Genomic DNA, 15,051 nt, shown 5'->3' with positions numbered 1-15,051 from the left:
TAGGGTGAAATTATAATTTGCATTTTGGGGGGTAAAATTGTCATTTTTTTAAGTTTCCGTTAGTTTTCTTAACGGATTCCGAACGGAAGTGGAAAAGTGAAACAAAACGTAATTTTAGGTGGATTCCAGCAAAAAAAAAAGAATTGTGTATTTTTAAAAAAGTTGAAAAAACCTAGTGGATGGTGGATATTTTCCCTCATCAGTATGAATTTACAGGCAAATATGTACACGTAACTGGATCAATTATGAATTCTATAATTTGAGAATCACAATGTAGAGTTCTCCAACCTTGATATCTTCATTCATAGTAAACTCTAAGCTCACACCATTCTCTCTATATAAAGATAGTTCACAATATATTTTTGCTGATAACTCACACTCAAATTCTTTAAATTTTGCAATTGTACAAACATCTTGAAATTGTTTTTCAATGGCATAATGACTCATACAAGTAATCTCAGAATTGAAAGAATTAAAATCAACTTGATTCTCCTTTTCCACCTTATCCTTCAATGCGATCTCATATCGTTCTATAAATTATTTCAAGGTCGTTCTGGAATTTACATAGTTGTCAAAAAATGCATGAATGCTTTCACTATGTGGAGTTGTAGACATTCATGCCTAAAAAGAATTTCTCAAAAATGATGGCGCCCAATGTCTTCTTTCATTGTACAACCCAATCAACCACTCATAACTTCTCATATTATATGTTTTAATGAATTGATCCAACGTTCTTCAAATGCAGCAAGCATTAATGAATCATACATAACATTTTGTAGAATATGCTTTATTGAATCATATTCCTTGTAAGCTCTTAATTTTTTTGGTAGTTTCTTCATTATATGCCACAAGCACCAACTATACTGTGTATTTGGAAAGACAACCTCACTTACTTTCTACATAGCATTAACTGGATCAATAATTATTGTTTCTGGGGCAATACACATCATACATTTATGCCAAAACTCAAAAAGTCATATGAAAGTATTAGTATCCTCATTGGAGATCAATCCACAATCTAATAACGTTGATCGTCCATGATGATTCACCCCCACAAAGTTAGCAAAAGGCGTATCATATCTGTTAGTTAAATATGTTGTATCAAATGTAATAACGTCGCCAAACTCCTTATAGCAGCCCTACTCCTTGCATCAATCCATAAAAACATTCTTTAATCACCCTCTTCATTTAAATCTATAGCATAAGAGAAATTTGAATTGTTACCTTGCATTTTTATAAAGTACTTTTGAATTGCAATGGCATCTCCAACTCCAAGTTGTAAACGTCTTACTTTATTAACATGATTTCTATAGTCTCTCTTTAAAATAGATAAATTCTCCCGTCCTGCTTCAACTGCTAAAGAATTAAAAATATTATTCATTCTTATCCCAACTCTATCATTTAACTCTAGCTTCCTCTTTACATACGTCTTCAATATTATGTTGGTCTTTAAAAATCAAGTTTTCTCAAGAGTAGTAAGTTCATGATTGTGGTCAAATATAATAAAGCACACTTGCCACTTTCTATCATGTCATATAGACGCACCAAGTTTTTCTTTGCAATCAATACTTTTCAATGGAGGCATTTTGAAGGCATTTGCAGAATTCAACCTTGGTTTGCCATAACGCGAACAACACATTGTCACAAATTTCAGTTGCCCGTCATCTCCCTTTCTTGAAGATCTAATAACACTTTCTAACCTTATACTTTTTTCATATTACTTGTGAAAATAAAAAACACCCTCAAAAGAATCAAAAACCATTCCAACCTTAGGTAACTCAATTTTTTATTTGGACTTATTGTATCTTTCATTTCCTCATCATTATTGTCCTAATATACATGGTATAAAATCTAAATAAAAATTAAATTGATAAACAGTAAAAAATATAATAATATAAATTTATCTCAACAAGATGAGAGTTTGAGAGAATGTCTTTGACAGGTTTCAACTCAGAGTCCTACAACTCTAGTATTCAGTAATCAATAACTATATTTCAAAAGGAAAAGTATCGTAAATAGTTTAAAAACTTAAAAAAAAATGTTACATGAATTTTGTTTAAACAAAAATTTTCTTCAAAATCAGGTGTTATTTTTCCCGTTATTTTGTTATAAACTAATCCTGAAATTTTTCCCATAATTGTTGTAATAAATATATGATTGAACCTAAAACTCCAGATTGTTCAACTACAAATTTCCGGATCAATTACTAAGCAAAACTCTATTTTTGTTCATAAAGATGAGAAAAAAAAAAAACTAATTGACAAAGTCTTTGTTGTAGTAAATATATTATTCAAATTGATTCTATTTGACTTACAAGCTAAAAGGAATTGATTGATTTTCAAATAGCAAAAGTGAATTCAACCAAAAAAAAAAAAATCACTTTGAACAAAATTGAAAAGAATAATGATATGACATGGAAGATTGTAAAGAAAATACTCTCAATCAACTAGTCAGTGGTATGGTTTTAACATCATTAACTTTGAGCCACTTAACTTAGTGATGTGGCTAATGCCACATCAGCCGCCAACTCGCGTTGTATAAAAGAGTTTGTACAATAGTTTGTGGTTATATATAATAAAATGATGGGGAATGAATTTATTACATAATTTTAAAAATTTCAAGTAAAGTGGGAACATAAAGGGAAGCAAAAAGACTCTCATTGAAAAACTACTAAGAAAGTTTTGTACATTTAAATTAAGAAAAAATAAAATTTAATCAAACTTTTTTAAAAGAGAAAAAATTTATAGTTATAAATATTTTTATATCACATGATGCTTTTAATTCAAATATGCAACATAATTTGCAAGATATCATTTATATAAAAGTACTTGTAATTGGATCAACATAAAAAAAAAAATTTTTTTAAAAAAAAGCTTTAACATGGGAACAATGTTTACGCTTTTTTAATACAAAATTATTTAAATAATATTCTTTCAATTGTGTGTGGGCCTTCCAAACAAGGCGGGAGTTGCCTAGCGTTGCGCCGCCTCATGCCAAGTGTGCGGCACGGTCCAAGTCGTCAACCGTTGAAGAGTCCATATTGAACAAGTGAAAATTCATGGAACGAGGAACCAAATTTATTTTTTTAATATTTTCACATGAAAAATTATATATATATATATATATATATATTCCTTCCCTAGGTCAGTGTTGAAAAAAAGTATCTATCCGTTGACCTTTTAATTCGATTATGAGGCCGAAGTAATCGGACTATCCCTCTTAAAGAATAAAAGACCATCTAAGTAAATTACTTAAACATTTTATGTTACTATTATTATTGTTTTTGTTGATAAATCTAATTTTTTAAAAAATAGAAGGCCTCAACATTTACTCTAATAAACAATTAGCCTCTCTATTAAAAAAAAAGGGATCATTAAATTCTACCATTTAAAAAATAGATAAGATATTCAAATTGATTCTTTTAGGTAAAAGTAAAACTCGCTATTAGTACGAAAGGTGCGTTTAGAATTGAGATGATCAGCTGCTGTGAAAAAAAAAATTATAACTATGAAATAAAAATTAATAATATATAATAAATATAAATTTTAATTAATAATTTTAATAAAATTATTAAACATATACTAGATTCTCTATTATATAAGTGAAAAATCATATCAACATATCTTTCAAGATATAACAGATAATATTTATTAAATATTTTACTACTGTAACTTTTAAGGTACAATTATTCAATCTCAATTCTAAACGCACTCAAAATAGTGGATTTAAAAAATGGTAGGATCTTATTATACAACGCGGCATACTTCAAGGCCTTAATTTTTACTGCTAAAATAAACAATTAATTAATAATTTAGAATAATAATAATAATAGTAATAAAAATAACACAGCCATGAATTGGCACAAACAAATAATGATAAATCAATCAATCTATCTATCTATCCCGGCCAAAGCCAAAATTCAGGAGATGGAATACTACAGAGGCGACACGTGGACACAGACAAGTCATAGATAACACTCCCGTAAGAGGGAGGGCATTAGGACCCATGCCTTCGAGAAGACTGCAGTTCTCCTTAAATTAGACCCACCCGTACAGGATCATTTCCCCCCGGCTGCAGTTGAGTACGGAGGTAATGGTGGTCGGTGAAGTATCACGCCTTCGTTATTGACCAGACAACTCCTTTCTTTCCTTCTCTCTTCTTCTTCTTCTTCCCGATCGTTGTCAATATTCCCTCTATTTTTCTCTTCATTTTCCTTCAGACCCCGTACCTTGCATTATAATAAATACCGACAAATTTGAAAAAGTGTTCATCTTTGGATCCTCTGTAGGCTTTCAAGTTTCCATCTTTACAAGCTCCACAAGGTAAAGTTTTGATTTTTGTTTTCCTTTTGACCGGCATTAAACATTCTTGTGATTTGGTCTGACTTTAACGATTCAAGCTCGATTCTTTCCTTCTTTTTGGGGTTCATTAATTAGTTTCTGAATCTGGGTCGTTTAGATCCACTGTTTTTTTAATGAGATTTTGACTTTTTTTTTTCCACTTTCCTTATGTAAGGTATGAACAATTTGTGATCAATTTGTGCTGGGGAAATCCATCAGGTGGGGTTTTGTGACCCTTTCTCTTGCATTGCGCATCTGGGTTGTTTGAGAATTGGTGAATAATTGAAGGAAAGCTCTAGAAGATTTCAGCTGTATGTGCGGATCTCTTTCACGGCTTTACAGTTGTTAAGCCATGGGAGAGTGGGTCATTGGAGCGTTCATCAACCTCGTTGGTAGCATCGCCATCAACTTTGGAACTAACCTTCTTAAATTGGGTCACATTGAGGTGTGTGGATGCCGGGAATGTTCTTACATTTTCCTTTTTTCCTTTTTATGCTTGGTCAATCATTTTGTTCGGCATCTTAAACGTTCCTTACATGTTTGATATTAAATGTATGCCATTTCTGGCAATGTTGCATTGGTACTTATTGCTGCTTGAGGGGCTTGTTTGTAGAATAAAACCAAAGTATGAACTTCTATCTTGAATAAAAAATTCTTAATTACCTTGATTGGATAAAGGCATCAATTATACTGGACATATTACTTGTTTGAATTCTGCTACTAGCCTTCCACAGTCCCTTTGTTTGAGATTTGTGTAAAGATTAGCATATTTTAGTTTCCTTCCTCACCCTGGAGTAATTTGTTACTGGTCTATGTTTTTGGTTCAGGCACAAGGAATCTAGAGATAATTTTAGGATGGCACTTTTTTTACATATTTACACCATGCTGCCAGTTTTGTTGAGTCTGGCTGAATTGTTTGCAGAGAGAAAAGCATTCTACGCTAGATAGTGATGGAACAAATGGAAAACATTCGTTGAAGCCTATTGTACACTATCATTCTTGGAGAGTTGGTATATTCATGTCTCATGTGATTGATTCATAGTGAGGTTTTGATCTAGTGTTACTCCTCATGCTTTATATTCGTTATTAATGCAGGTATTCTAGTTTTCCTTCTTGGTAATTGCCTTAATTTCATTTCCTTTGGATATGCTGCTCAGGTCAGTAGTATGAATAAACCCTTCATTTTTTTCATCACTTTAATCAGAACAGAGGATTTTTTAAATTTTATTTATTTCTAATCTGTATTACATTTTTTCTACTGATGAACAATGCTTATTTCCTAATTTGATCAATTTGGTCTCTCTTTCTTTTTGCAGTCTCTTCTTGCGGCCCTTGGCTCTGTTCAGTTTGTCTCCAACATTGCATTTTCTTACTTCGTGTTCAACAAAATGGTGACTGTCAAGTATGTTAAGATCTGAACCATGAGCTAGTTTTCAGAACTAAATTGGAAGTCATATTTTTTATTTTCACATTGTTTTGTCAAAGTAAGGATGAAAATTGGAAGTAATGCTGCTGTTGCAGGGTACTGGTTGCAACAGCCTTTATTGTTCTTGGGAACATTTTTCTAGTTTCCTTTGGAAATCACCAGTCACCTGGTACCTTACTTGCTTTTGATACTTTTTATGATCAAATATGACTAGCTTGCTGATTTGCAACTGTTCTTCTTTATGGTTAATTAGTTTAATCTCTTTCCTTCCAGTTTACACACCGGAACAGTTGGCAGAAAAATACAGCAACATCACATTCCTTGTTTACTGTCTAATTTTGATCTTTATCGTTGCTATATATCACTACATCTACAGGTGAGCTACATGATTCTGTTTATTTAACTAAGGATCTGGAGCTAGATATTCATTCATATAATATATCTTTCTTATAATCAACATGTATTATATGCAGGAAAGGAGAGAATCTACTTGCTGTTTCTGGACAGGACAATAGATATTGGCGTATGCTGCTTCCTTTTTCATATGCCATAGTTTCAGGTGCTGTGGGATCATTCTCAGTGTTGTTTGCAAAATCTCTGTAAGTTATAACTCTCTTGATGTTGTTGCCCTTTGAGATGCAACCGGATGTTTTGCTGTTGTAATCTGGTTTGAACATCAACTCTCTCATTTTTGCAGCTCTAACCTCCTGAGGTTGGCCATGTCTAATGGGTATCAGTTGCACAGTTGGTTCACATACTCGATGCTCCTGTTGTTTTTTAGCACAGCTGGGTTTTGGGTAAAGATTATAAAAGAACTCTAACTATCATTTTTTTGCATGGTTTGTTATATGTTCCAATGACACTATTTCATGGCTGTAGTGGGTTAATCTGACATCCATTGAATTCACTCTTTCTACTTTTGCAGATGGCAAGGTTGAATGAAGGACTGTCGCTGTTTGATGCAATCCTTATAGTGCCTATGTTTCAGATTGCTTGGACTTCTTTCTCTATCTGTACAGGATTTGTATACTTTCAAGAGTATCAGGTGCTCTGTCTATCTCCCTTTCTTAAATTTGGTGCAACATTGAGCTCTAGATTCAATAATTTTAGATCTAATGTGATACATGTACCTGTATTTTGTATTGGGTCAAGAAAGAAATACCTAAGTCTATTCTACTAAGATTTTGGATTGAGGCTGAACTGGGCAGAATGGGTTTACAATTAACTATATTAACCTTGCAACTAATGTGAGTCAAATTAGTTTGAAGCCAGTTTCAGCTCAATTATATCTTGTATTATATAATACAATAGGAAAGTCATTTATCTTGGTTTTGTTATAACATGTTATGTGTCCTGGATGCTCGTAGCCTTATCGGCTTTTTTAACTGGTTGCTTCAAGCCTGGTATGAACAATGAATTTAGATCGTAGGGAGTGCTGATTCATTGTTCCTAAAAACAGGTATTCGATGCATTGAGGGCAACGATGTTCATACTAGGAACGGCATCTGTGTTCATAGGGATTTCTTTGCTTGCGCCTGATGAGTCTAAAGGTATTTTGATGTCATCTCTTTTAAGATCAATCATATCAGAGATATGGACAAGAACTTATTCTTTAAATTTTCAGGTGGTGAGGTTAAAGACGATTCATCTTTAGTTTCGGTAATGTCTTCAAGTATTTCAACTGAAGTGGACAGGTACAGTACATTCGATCATGTTGTTAAAACTTCTTAAGACTGACCATTGCTATAATAACATCTAACCATGCTATTTTCATCTCTTTCTGTCAATGACGTGTCTTACAACAGATTGATCCTGCCATCTGAGGATGCACAAAGTAAAGAGCCAAAACCATTTGTGCAAGGAATGTCGATGAAGATTTCAGATATGATGGCCAAGGCAAAGGTGCTTCTTCAATGAACAAAGCTGTTGAGAATGATTAGCTTTGTCGAATCAAATAGCTAACAGTGCGGACTTTTGTTTTCTTGCAGACTGCTTGTTCAATGTCATTAGGCCTCGGAGAGGACTCAATCAATGCATCCGCAGTTCTTGTTATGCCTATGGTATCGTCAAAGATAAATGGTTTTAGAGGAAACAGGTTTGACAGGGCTAAGCTTTTCAACGTGAAAAATTCTGGTTCCGATTGGAGTGGCATTTCAATAGATGAAGACGGGGCAAAATTATTAGAAACGAGCGCAGGGCTCCCCCCAAGCCCTTGATAGGGGTTGTCAATGAGTACTGAAAATATTTGCAGGCATGATTCTTTTTTTTTTTTTTTTAATTGTTTGTTCATCACTCTGTTGTAGATTCAAAAAATTATCACACGCTATACACCATCACCATTGTATATATAAATATATTCTTTTTCACCTTATTCCAAGTAAAGGTATTTTTTTTGTTTTTAATATTTTGCTGATTTATTTGAAATTAAAAATAAATAAATAAATCTTTCCACACAAACATTCACTCTAATCTCGTGTTATATACAGATTCGTAAATTTGAAAAAAAGAAAAAAGAAATAGAAAAATTGCAGTTCAAACATTTTATTTTATTACGATGGCGCGTGTTGTGGTGACGCAAATGGTCATGCAGCAGAAGCTGACCAAGTTCTGCCATTTGCGCCAGCAGTGGCGTCTCTTCTTCTCAGCATCATCACCGCAGCAGCAGACGGAATTCTTCGACCCAGAGACATGCATTTCATCAATCAAGCAATGCCAAACCCTCCAATCCTTGAAGACCCTTCACGCTTTCACGTTAAGGTCTCGCTTTTACCATCATCACGACCTCTTTCTCGTCACCAACCTCGTCTCCCAGTACGCCTCTCTCGGTTCCATCTCCCACGCTTTCTCGCTCTTCTCTTCCGTCTCCGACTCTTGCGATCTCTTCCTCTGGAACGTCATGATCCGGGCCTTTGTCGATAACCGCCAGTTTGATCGTTCTTTGCAATTGTACGCCCAAATGCGTGAACTAGATATTAATCCTGATAAATTCACGTTCCCTTTTGTTCTCAAGGCCTGTGGATACTTACGGGATATTGAATTTGGTGTTAAGGTTCATAAAGATGTTGTGGACTCTGGGTATTGGTCTGATGTTTTTGTGGGGAATTCTCTTATTGCCATGTATGGAAAGTGTGGGCGTGTTGATGTTTGTCGACAATTGTTTGATGAAATGCCTGAGAGAAATGTGGTTACATGGAGCTCGTTGACTGGTGCTTATGCACAGAATGGTTGTTATGAGGAAGGATTGTTGTTATTTAAGCGGATGATGGATGAGGGGATTAGACCCAACAGGGTTGTTATTTTGAATGCGATGGCGTGCGTTCGTAAAGTTAGTGAGGCTGATGATGTTTGTAGAGTTGTTGTAGATAATGGACTTGATCTTGATCAGTCTTTACAAAATGCTGCAATGGTGATGTACGCGCGATGTGGGAGAATGGATATGGCGAGAAGATTCTTTGAGGGGATTTTGAACAAGGATTTAGTGTCTTGGACATCTATGATTGAGGCTTATGCTCAGGCTGATTTGCCTCTTGAAGCATTGGAGGTATATAGACAGATGATATTGCGAAGGGTCCTCCCTGATTCTGTAACATTTCTTGGTGTGATCCGAGCTTGTTCAAGTTTAGCATCTTTTCAGCAAGCACGTACAGTTCATGGAATCATAATTCATTGTTTCTTAGGGAATCAATTAGCATTAGATACTGCTGTAGTTGATCTATATGTGAAATGCGGAAGCTTGATGCATGCAAGAAAGGTTTTTGATAGGATGAAGCAAAAAAATGTGATCTCATGGAGCACCATGATTTCGGGTTATGGAATGCATGGCCATGGTAGAGAAGCACTCTTCCTCTTTGATCAGATGAAGGCTTTAATAAAGCCAGACCATATCACATTCGTGTCAGTATTGTCAGCCTGCAGCCATGCTGGCTTGATTGACGAAGGATGGGAGTGTTTTAACTCCATGTTAAGAGATTTTGGGGTCGCACCAAGGCCTGAGCATTATGCATGTATGGTCGATATGTTAGGTAGAGCTGGAAAACTAAATGAAGCCCGGGAATTCATTGAAAGGATGCCAATAAGGCCAGATGCTGGTGTCTGGGGCTCACTGTTAGGAGCCTGTAGAATTCATTCAAATGTAGAACTGGCTGAAATGGCAGCAAAGGCCTTGTTTGATCTGGATGCAGAGAACCCCGGTCGATATGTGATCTTGTCCAATATATATGCGTCATCTGGTAAAAGAATAGAGGCTAATAGGATTAGAGCTCTGATGAAGCGGAGGGGTGTGAAAAAAATTACAGGCCACACAGTTATAGAGATAAAAAACAAAGTCCATACATTTGTAGCTGGAGATAGATCACAGCCTCAAACAGAACTCACCTATTCAGAGTTGGCGAAATTGATGGACAGGATCCGGCGAGAGGGCTACACACCAGATTTGAACTTTGCATTGCATGATGTGGAGGAAGAAACAAAGGAGAAGATGCTGTATGTGCACAGTGAGAAGCTAGCCATCGTTTTTGGGCTTCTAAATTCAGGACCGGGGAGCGCGATTAGGATTAAGAAAAATCTCAGAGTGTGTGGGGATTGTCACACTGCTACCAAGTTCATCTCTAAGGTTACAGGCAGAGAAATCATAGTGAGAGATGCTCATAGATTCCACCATTTTAAGGATGGAACTTGCTCTTGTGGGGATTATTGGTAAATTTGGTTTCTGTACGTGGGATTGAAGTTGGTTGGATTTTGAACGTTTGTTGGTTATTGTTAGTTTTGTAATTTACCCAAATTGGCCAAATGATGATGCAAGACTGTGTTAGATAATTACACAGCGCTTAATGCCTTATTGGCCTGCTTTCAAACATCAGGCCCGTGTGGGGCCAACCAAGTAAATATCTAAATATTTTTTTTTTCATACATCAAACTTCTGGAATATTCAGATTACTCCAAAATCATCTTTTGCGGGCGAGAGCCACACTGCACCGGTCAATACCTCGTTGAGAATTGAGATTGCTTAATTGGGGGTATTCATCTGATGCAGGATTTAGAAACAACATCAGAAGATGGAATCAAGCTCCTTAGAAATCAAAGTAATGTTTGGGAAGGATCTGAAAGCATTCAATTTCTTTCAGAAACTCACGCTCTATGTTCTGGTTTCGATAGTCAGCGATGATCCTGCTAAAACGTTGGAGCAGAAGCAGAAACACAGGACTCCTACAGACAAAGAGGGAAATGGGAATCCGGAATGGAATCATGGGATGCAATTTGATTTGAAGGGAATCCTATTTCACGATGGTAGTCACATATTCGTTCAATTCGAATTGAAACACGAAGGAGTGATGTTTGGGGACAAAACCATTGGTGAAGTTCGTGTTCCAATCAAAGATCTTATCTCAGAGTTCAATGGAGTTGTCAGATTTGTTGACTATGAAGTCCGGAATCCCGACGGTAAACCCAATGGGGTATTGACTTTTTCTTATAAGGTAAATGGAATGAATTCAGCTATAGGCACTGATTATCCAGGAACCACCCAGATCACAGGCTTCTCAATAGTTAATGATTCACAGCGGCCAGGGTATGAGATTCAGTATCCGCAAGCAGAGTATCCTGCTTATAGCTCACCACCAGGAGGATCTCTTTATCCGCGGCTGGAAATTGAGACTACAGTAATGCACCCAGCGTACTGCACACAACAAGATGTTCAATATGCATCACCTGGAACGCCACATGTACCACAAGAAAGTTATTATCCCCCACCAAATGCCTGTTATCCACCACCACCACAACCTCCACCTCCAGCACAGCCATTTTATCCGCAACAACCGCCTCCGCCATCACCAATGGCACATGGGGCGTATTACCCTGCTCCTGCAAATCCATATGGGTTCAGTAATCCTTGGCCAGATGCTGGATCTCAGACGGGTGATCATAGTTACAGCATGCCAGGGACTTGGGGTCAATCTGGTGGACATGTACATTCATTTGGCCACGGAGAGACGTCACCAAATGGCCACCTTTATGGTGATTATTGCCGTTCATCTTCTTGGAGTGGGAGGTGAGAACTTTGAGCTAAAACTTACCAATTTGTTAGAGCTTTGAGCTGTTGTTTTGCTGTTGTTACCTAATTTTTAGAGTTTTCAATAATATAGCTCCTCTATTAAGATAAAGGCCCCCCCCCCCCCCCCCCAACAAAAAAAATCCCCTTCCTTTTTCGATATTTTGTTGTTATCGGTGGAAATTTTAATAATAAGAAAAAAAAAGGAAAGGAAAAGAAGGTTCTACCAATGATTAATTTCAGCTTATGAATCATGCTTAAAAAAGTTTGTGACTTTACCAAATCATCGCCACCCAATTTTGATAGTGTTAGAAGCTTTCAAATTTTGATTGGAACTTTTTTTATTAGCTAACATGATGCTATATATAATATTTCTTATTCGTGCGTTGAAATTTACGGTTGAATTATTATTTTTGTGTCATATATATTATGATCAATAATAAGTTGACTGAAAACCCTTTGTAAAACTCTAATACAACTATCATTACTCGGAACCATTGCTCAATTTTATTTTTTTTTTGTTTTATAGTGATTTAAATGTCAGTAACATAAAATAAAGGTTACATTAAGCTTTTCATGTGGTGTACATATTACCATCTTAACATAATATTTACGTAAACTAACTTTGTAATGCCTCAAGAGAGTTGCCTTGGACTTGGAGGAGGCAGAGGCCGACATAGGGGACATTGGTTTGAGCCTTTGCGGGGAGCCAAAATGTCGAAGTCATAAATTTAAGTTGGCTACAACATAAAATTGGTAAAATTGAGGGAGCCAACGGTATTACAATAAGTACCATAATGCAGAAACTATAAAATTGAATGACTTTAGCAAAACAAATTTATATTTAAAGAGGCCAAATGTAAAATATCCATAGAACCTTTTTTTTTTTTCCTAATTTCATTGCTTATATTTTCTGGCCAGGGCCATCTCAGGCCCTCGGTTCCACCACTGCTTATAGGTGCTTAAAAATATAATCGAACTCCTGAAATATACGCATAGAAAAGGTATTATGATCCAAACATAGAAGGCTTAAACCTCAAGACTTGGTTGTTGGAAAATTGACATTGCACCAACTTTGGATTCTGGATCCCTATAAGCCAACCAAGAGATAGAAGTAATCATATATTATATGTATATAATAAAGCTGAAAAATCAAATAAGAAGGCATAACAAAACTGGCTCACCTCACAAATATAAAATAAAGCTAAAAAAATCCATAACAAACATGGCTCACCATTGGGTCTTCACTTTTCTTTAAACATAATGTTTTAGACACCAGCTCATGTTGGGGCACAGGTGTACTGTACTTATAAACAAATTCATAGATTCTCGTGGTTCTCTTTTGCTACCCCGACGTGGGGCTGGGACTTGGAATGTATTGGACATGGAAATAAAAATATTTGTAGTGGAACCCATTTTCTAGATCTGCTTTTTCCTCTTTTTTTTTTTTTTTTTTGAATTTTACAAAATTGGAGGGCTTCAAATTGTGTACTTGTAACTAATTGGAATAAAAAAAAGCACCTAGACTTGATGGTCACCTTGTTGCCAATTTTTAGAAAAGAAAATTGCTTTCCATGTTGCTAGGTTCGTCTTCATCTCTAATTCTATTTGGTTATGGTTACAATAGCTTGCAAACATAAACAATTATTCTTGCTGCTACCATCCAAGTCTGCTCTTCTTAATCAAGTCATTCCCTCCTTCAATTTCAAGCAAAAGAAAAGGCCATTGCGTCTGCAATGTAACTAATCCACTTCAAAGCAAACAATTTCCATAAAGCTATGGCATATTTATTTTAGTGCCTTCTTACTACCCAATTCAGAGCGGCCATTGAGCTGTAATTTACACATGCCTAATTGTTATATCATAAACATAGTCAATAGTTCAAAAGCAGCCTAAAGTGAAAAAGCATAGCAATTGGCATGTGAGTTTTCTTTTTGTTCTTTTTTTTCCCTAATGTTGGAAGAGGGGCGTGATGTTATCATATAAAGTGAAAGTGGAGTGGATGAAATTATGGGCAATAGTTGGCCTTACAAAGGAAAAAAGCAAAAGCAGAAGCAAATATCATTTCAAAAGCCCACCGTCCACCAACATCAAACACATTCAAACCAAACATCAGGCTGATGCCTTACCACACCATCAAGCGAAAAAAGAAAGCAAAAAAAAAAAAAAAAAAAGAACCCTACTATACATATACGATATATCAACATTATCATATTATTCAATCAGTATTATTCCTTATCACAAACCAATGTTTCACAATCCAATAGAAAAACTTTTAAGCATAAAATTTTTAAAGAAAATATTTTTAAAAAATATGGAAATATTCAGAAAATAAATTTACATAATGCAGATAATAGAGCACAAAACAATATCCATCTTCACATTGAAAATGATTCAAGATTGTCCAAGCTGGCAACAATGGCAAACACAGCATGGATATTTGATGATAATGCGAAGATGATGGTGATGCTCTTGTAATTGGTCACTGCAATAGCTGCATACGCCTTTGACTCCTTAATTGCTCATAAAACCTTCTAATGAACTCCTCAGCATCATCATCAACATGCTGGTTTCCGGTATCATTCTCATCTTCCGATGAATAATTAGACACCCTCACAGAGAACGGAGAGCGAAGTGGGCTACTCCGCTTCTCTCCGGGGGCTAAATCGGCGGTGTCAAATCGGAAGTTGAATGTGTATTCGGGTGTCTTGGGCACCAAGGCAACTGCCTTGGGCTCCACTTCATATTCTTCTTCCTCTTCAATGACTTCAGGAGGGTTGATGCACGGAAAGTAATGGTGTTTGCGCTTTGACACGTGGAAAAAAACAGGATTAGGGCTATTGCTGCAAGAGAACTCATACTCCTGTATGCCGAAGCTGCCACGTGTCACGTGCTTAGAATGGTGGTGGTGGTGGTGGTGGTGGTGAGACATGAGATTGCTCAAAGATTTTCTAAGCAACTTGCCTCTCTTCATCATCAAATTCATGTCCATTAACAACTTTCTCTTTGACACCAGTCCCTTTCTTACCATAAAGAAAGTGATCCTCACAACATTCCATAGCCTCTTGGCTATGACTGAGTTTACATTAGAATGTACCTCCATTATTAGGAAAAAACAACAACAATAATATTCTCTTTTTTTTTATTATTATTACAGGAATATGAAGCTAGGGTTTTCTTATTTTTCTGCGAGGTTTTGAAATGACCTCGCAGAAGAGAAAAGAAAACCCTTGTGAGAA

General features: G+C 35.9%; 2 protein-coding genes across 2 annotated transcripts; one reads left to right on the top strand and one right to left on the bottom strand.

The window, feature by feature from the left end:
* Positions 1-3,989: 3,989 nt before the first annotated feature.
* LOC102612526 (uncharacterized) lies at positions 3,990-13,994 on the top strand. Its single transcript, XM_052434875.1, has 17 exons — positions 3,990-4,322; positions 4,516-4,785; positions 5,263-5,350; positions 5,436-5,497; positions 5,657-5,742; positions 5,862-5,935; positions 6,040-6,142; positions 6,240-6,365; positions 6,464-6,563; positions 6,692-6,811; positions 7,226-7,316; positions 7,391-7,460; positions 7,572-7,668; positions 7,755-7,979; positions 8,285-10,461; positions 10,626-10,629; positions 10,806-13,994. The coding sequence occupies exons 2-17, from the start codon at positions 4,693-4,695 to the stop codon at positions 11,814-11,816; spliced, it is 4,527 nt and encodes a 1,508-aa protein (XP_052290835.1). The 5' UTR covers positions 3,990-4,322; positions 4,516-4,692; the 3' UTR covers positions 11,817-13,994.
* A 14-nt stretch (positions 13,995-14,008) lies between these two features.
* LOC102611730 (uncharacterized) lies at positions 14,009-15,051 on the bottom strand. Its single transcript, XM_006468876.4, has one exon. The coding sequence runs from the start codon at positions 14,913-14,915 to the stop codon at positions 14,295-14,297; it is 621 nt and encodes a 206-aa protein (XP_006468939.2). The 5' UTR covers positions 14,916-15,051; the 3' UTR covers positions 14,009-14,294.

Source organism: Citrus sinensis, chromosome 2, assembly GCF_022201045.2.
Source record: "Citrus sinensis cultivar Valencia sweet orange chromosome 2, DVS_A1.0, whole genome shotgun sequence".
NCBI lineage: Eukaryota > Viridiplantae > Streptophyta > Magnoliopsida > Sapindales > Rutaceae > Citrus > Citrus sinensis.
This window is presented reverse-complemented; position numbering and strand designations above follow the sequence as displayed.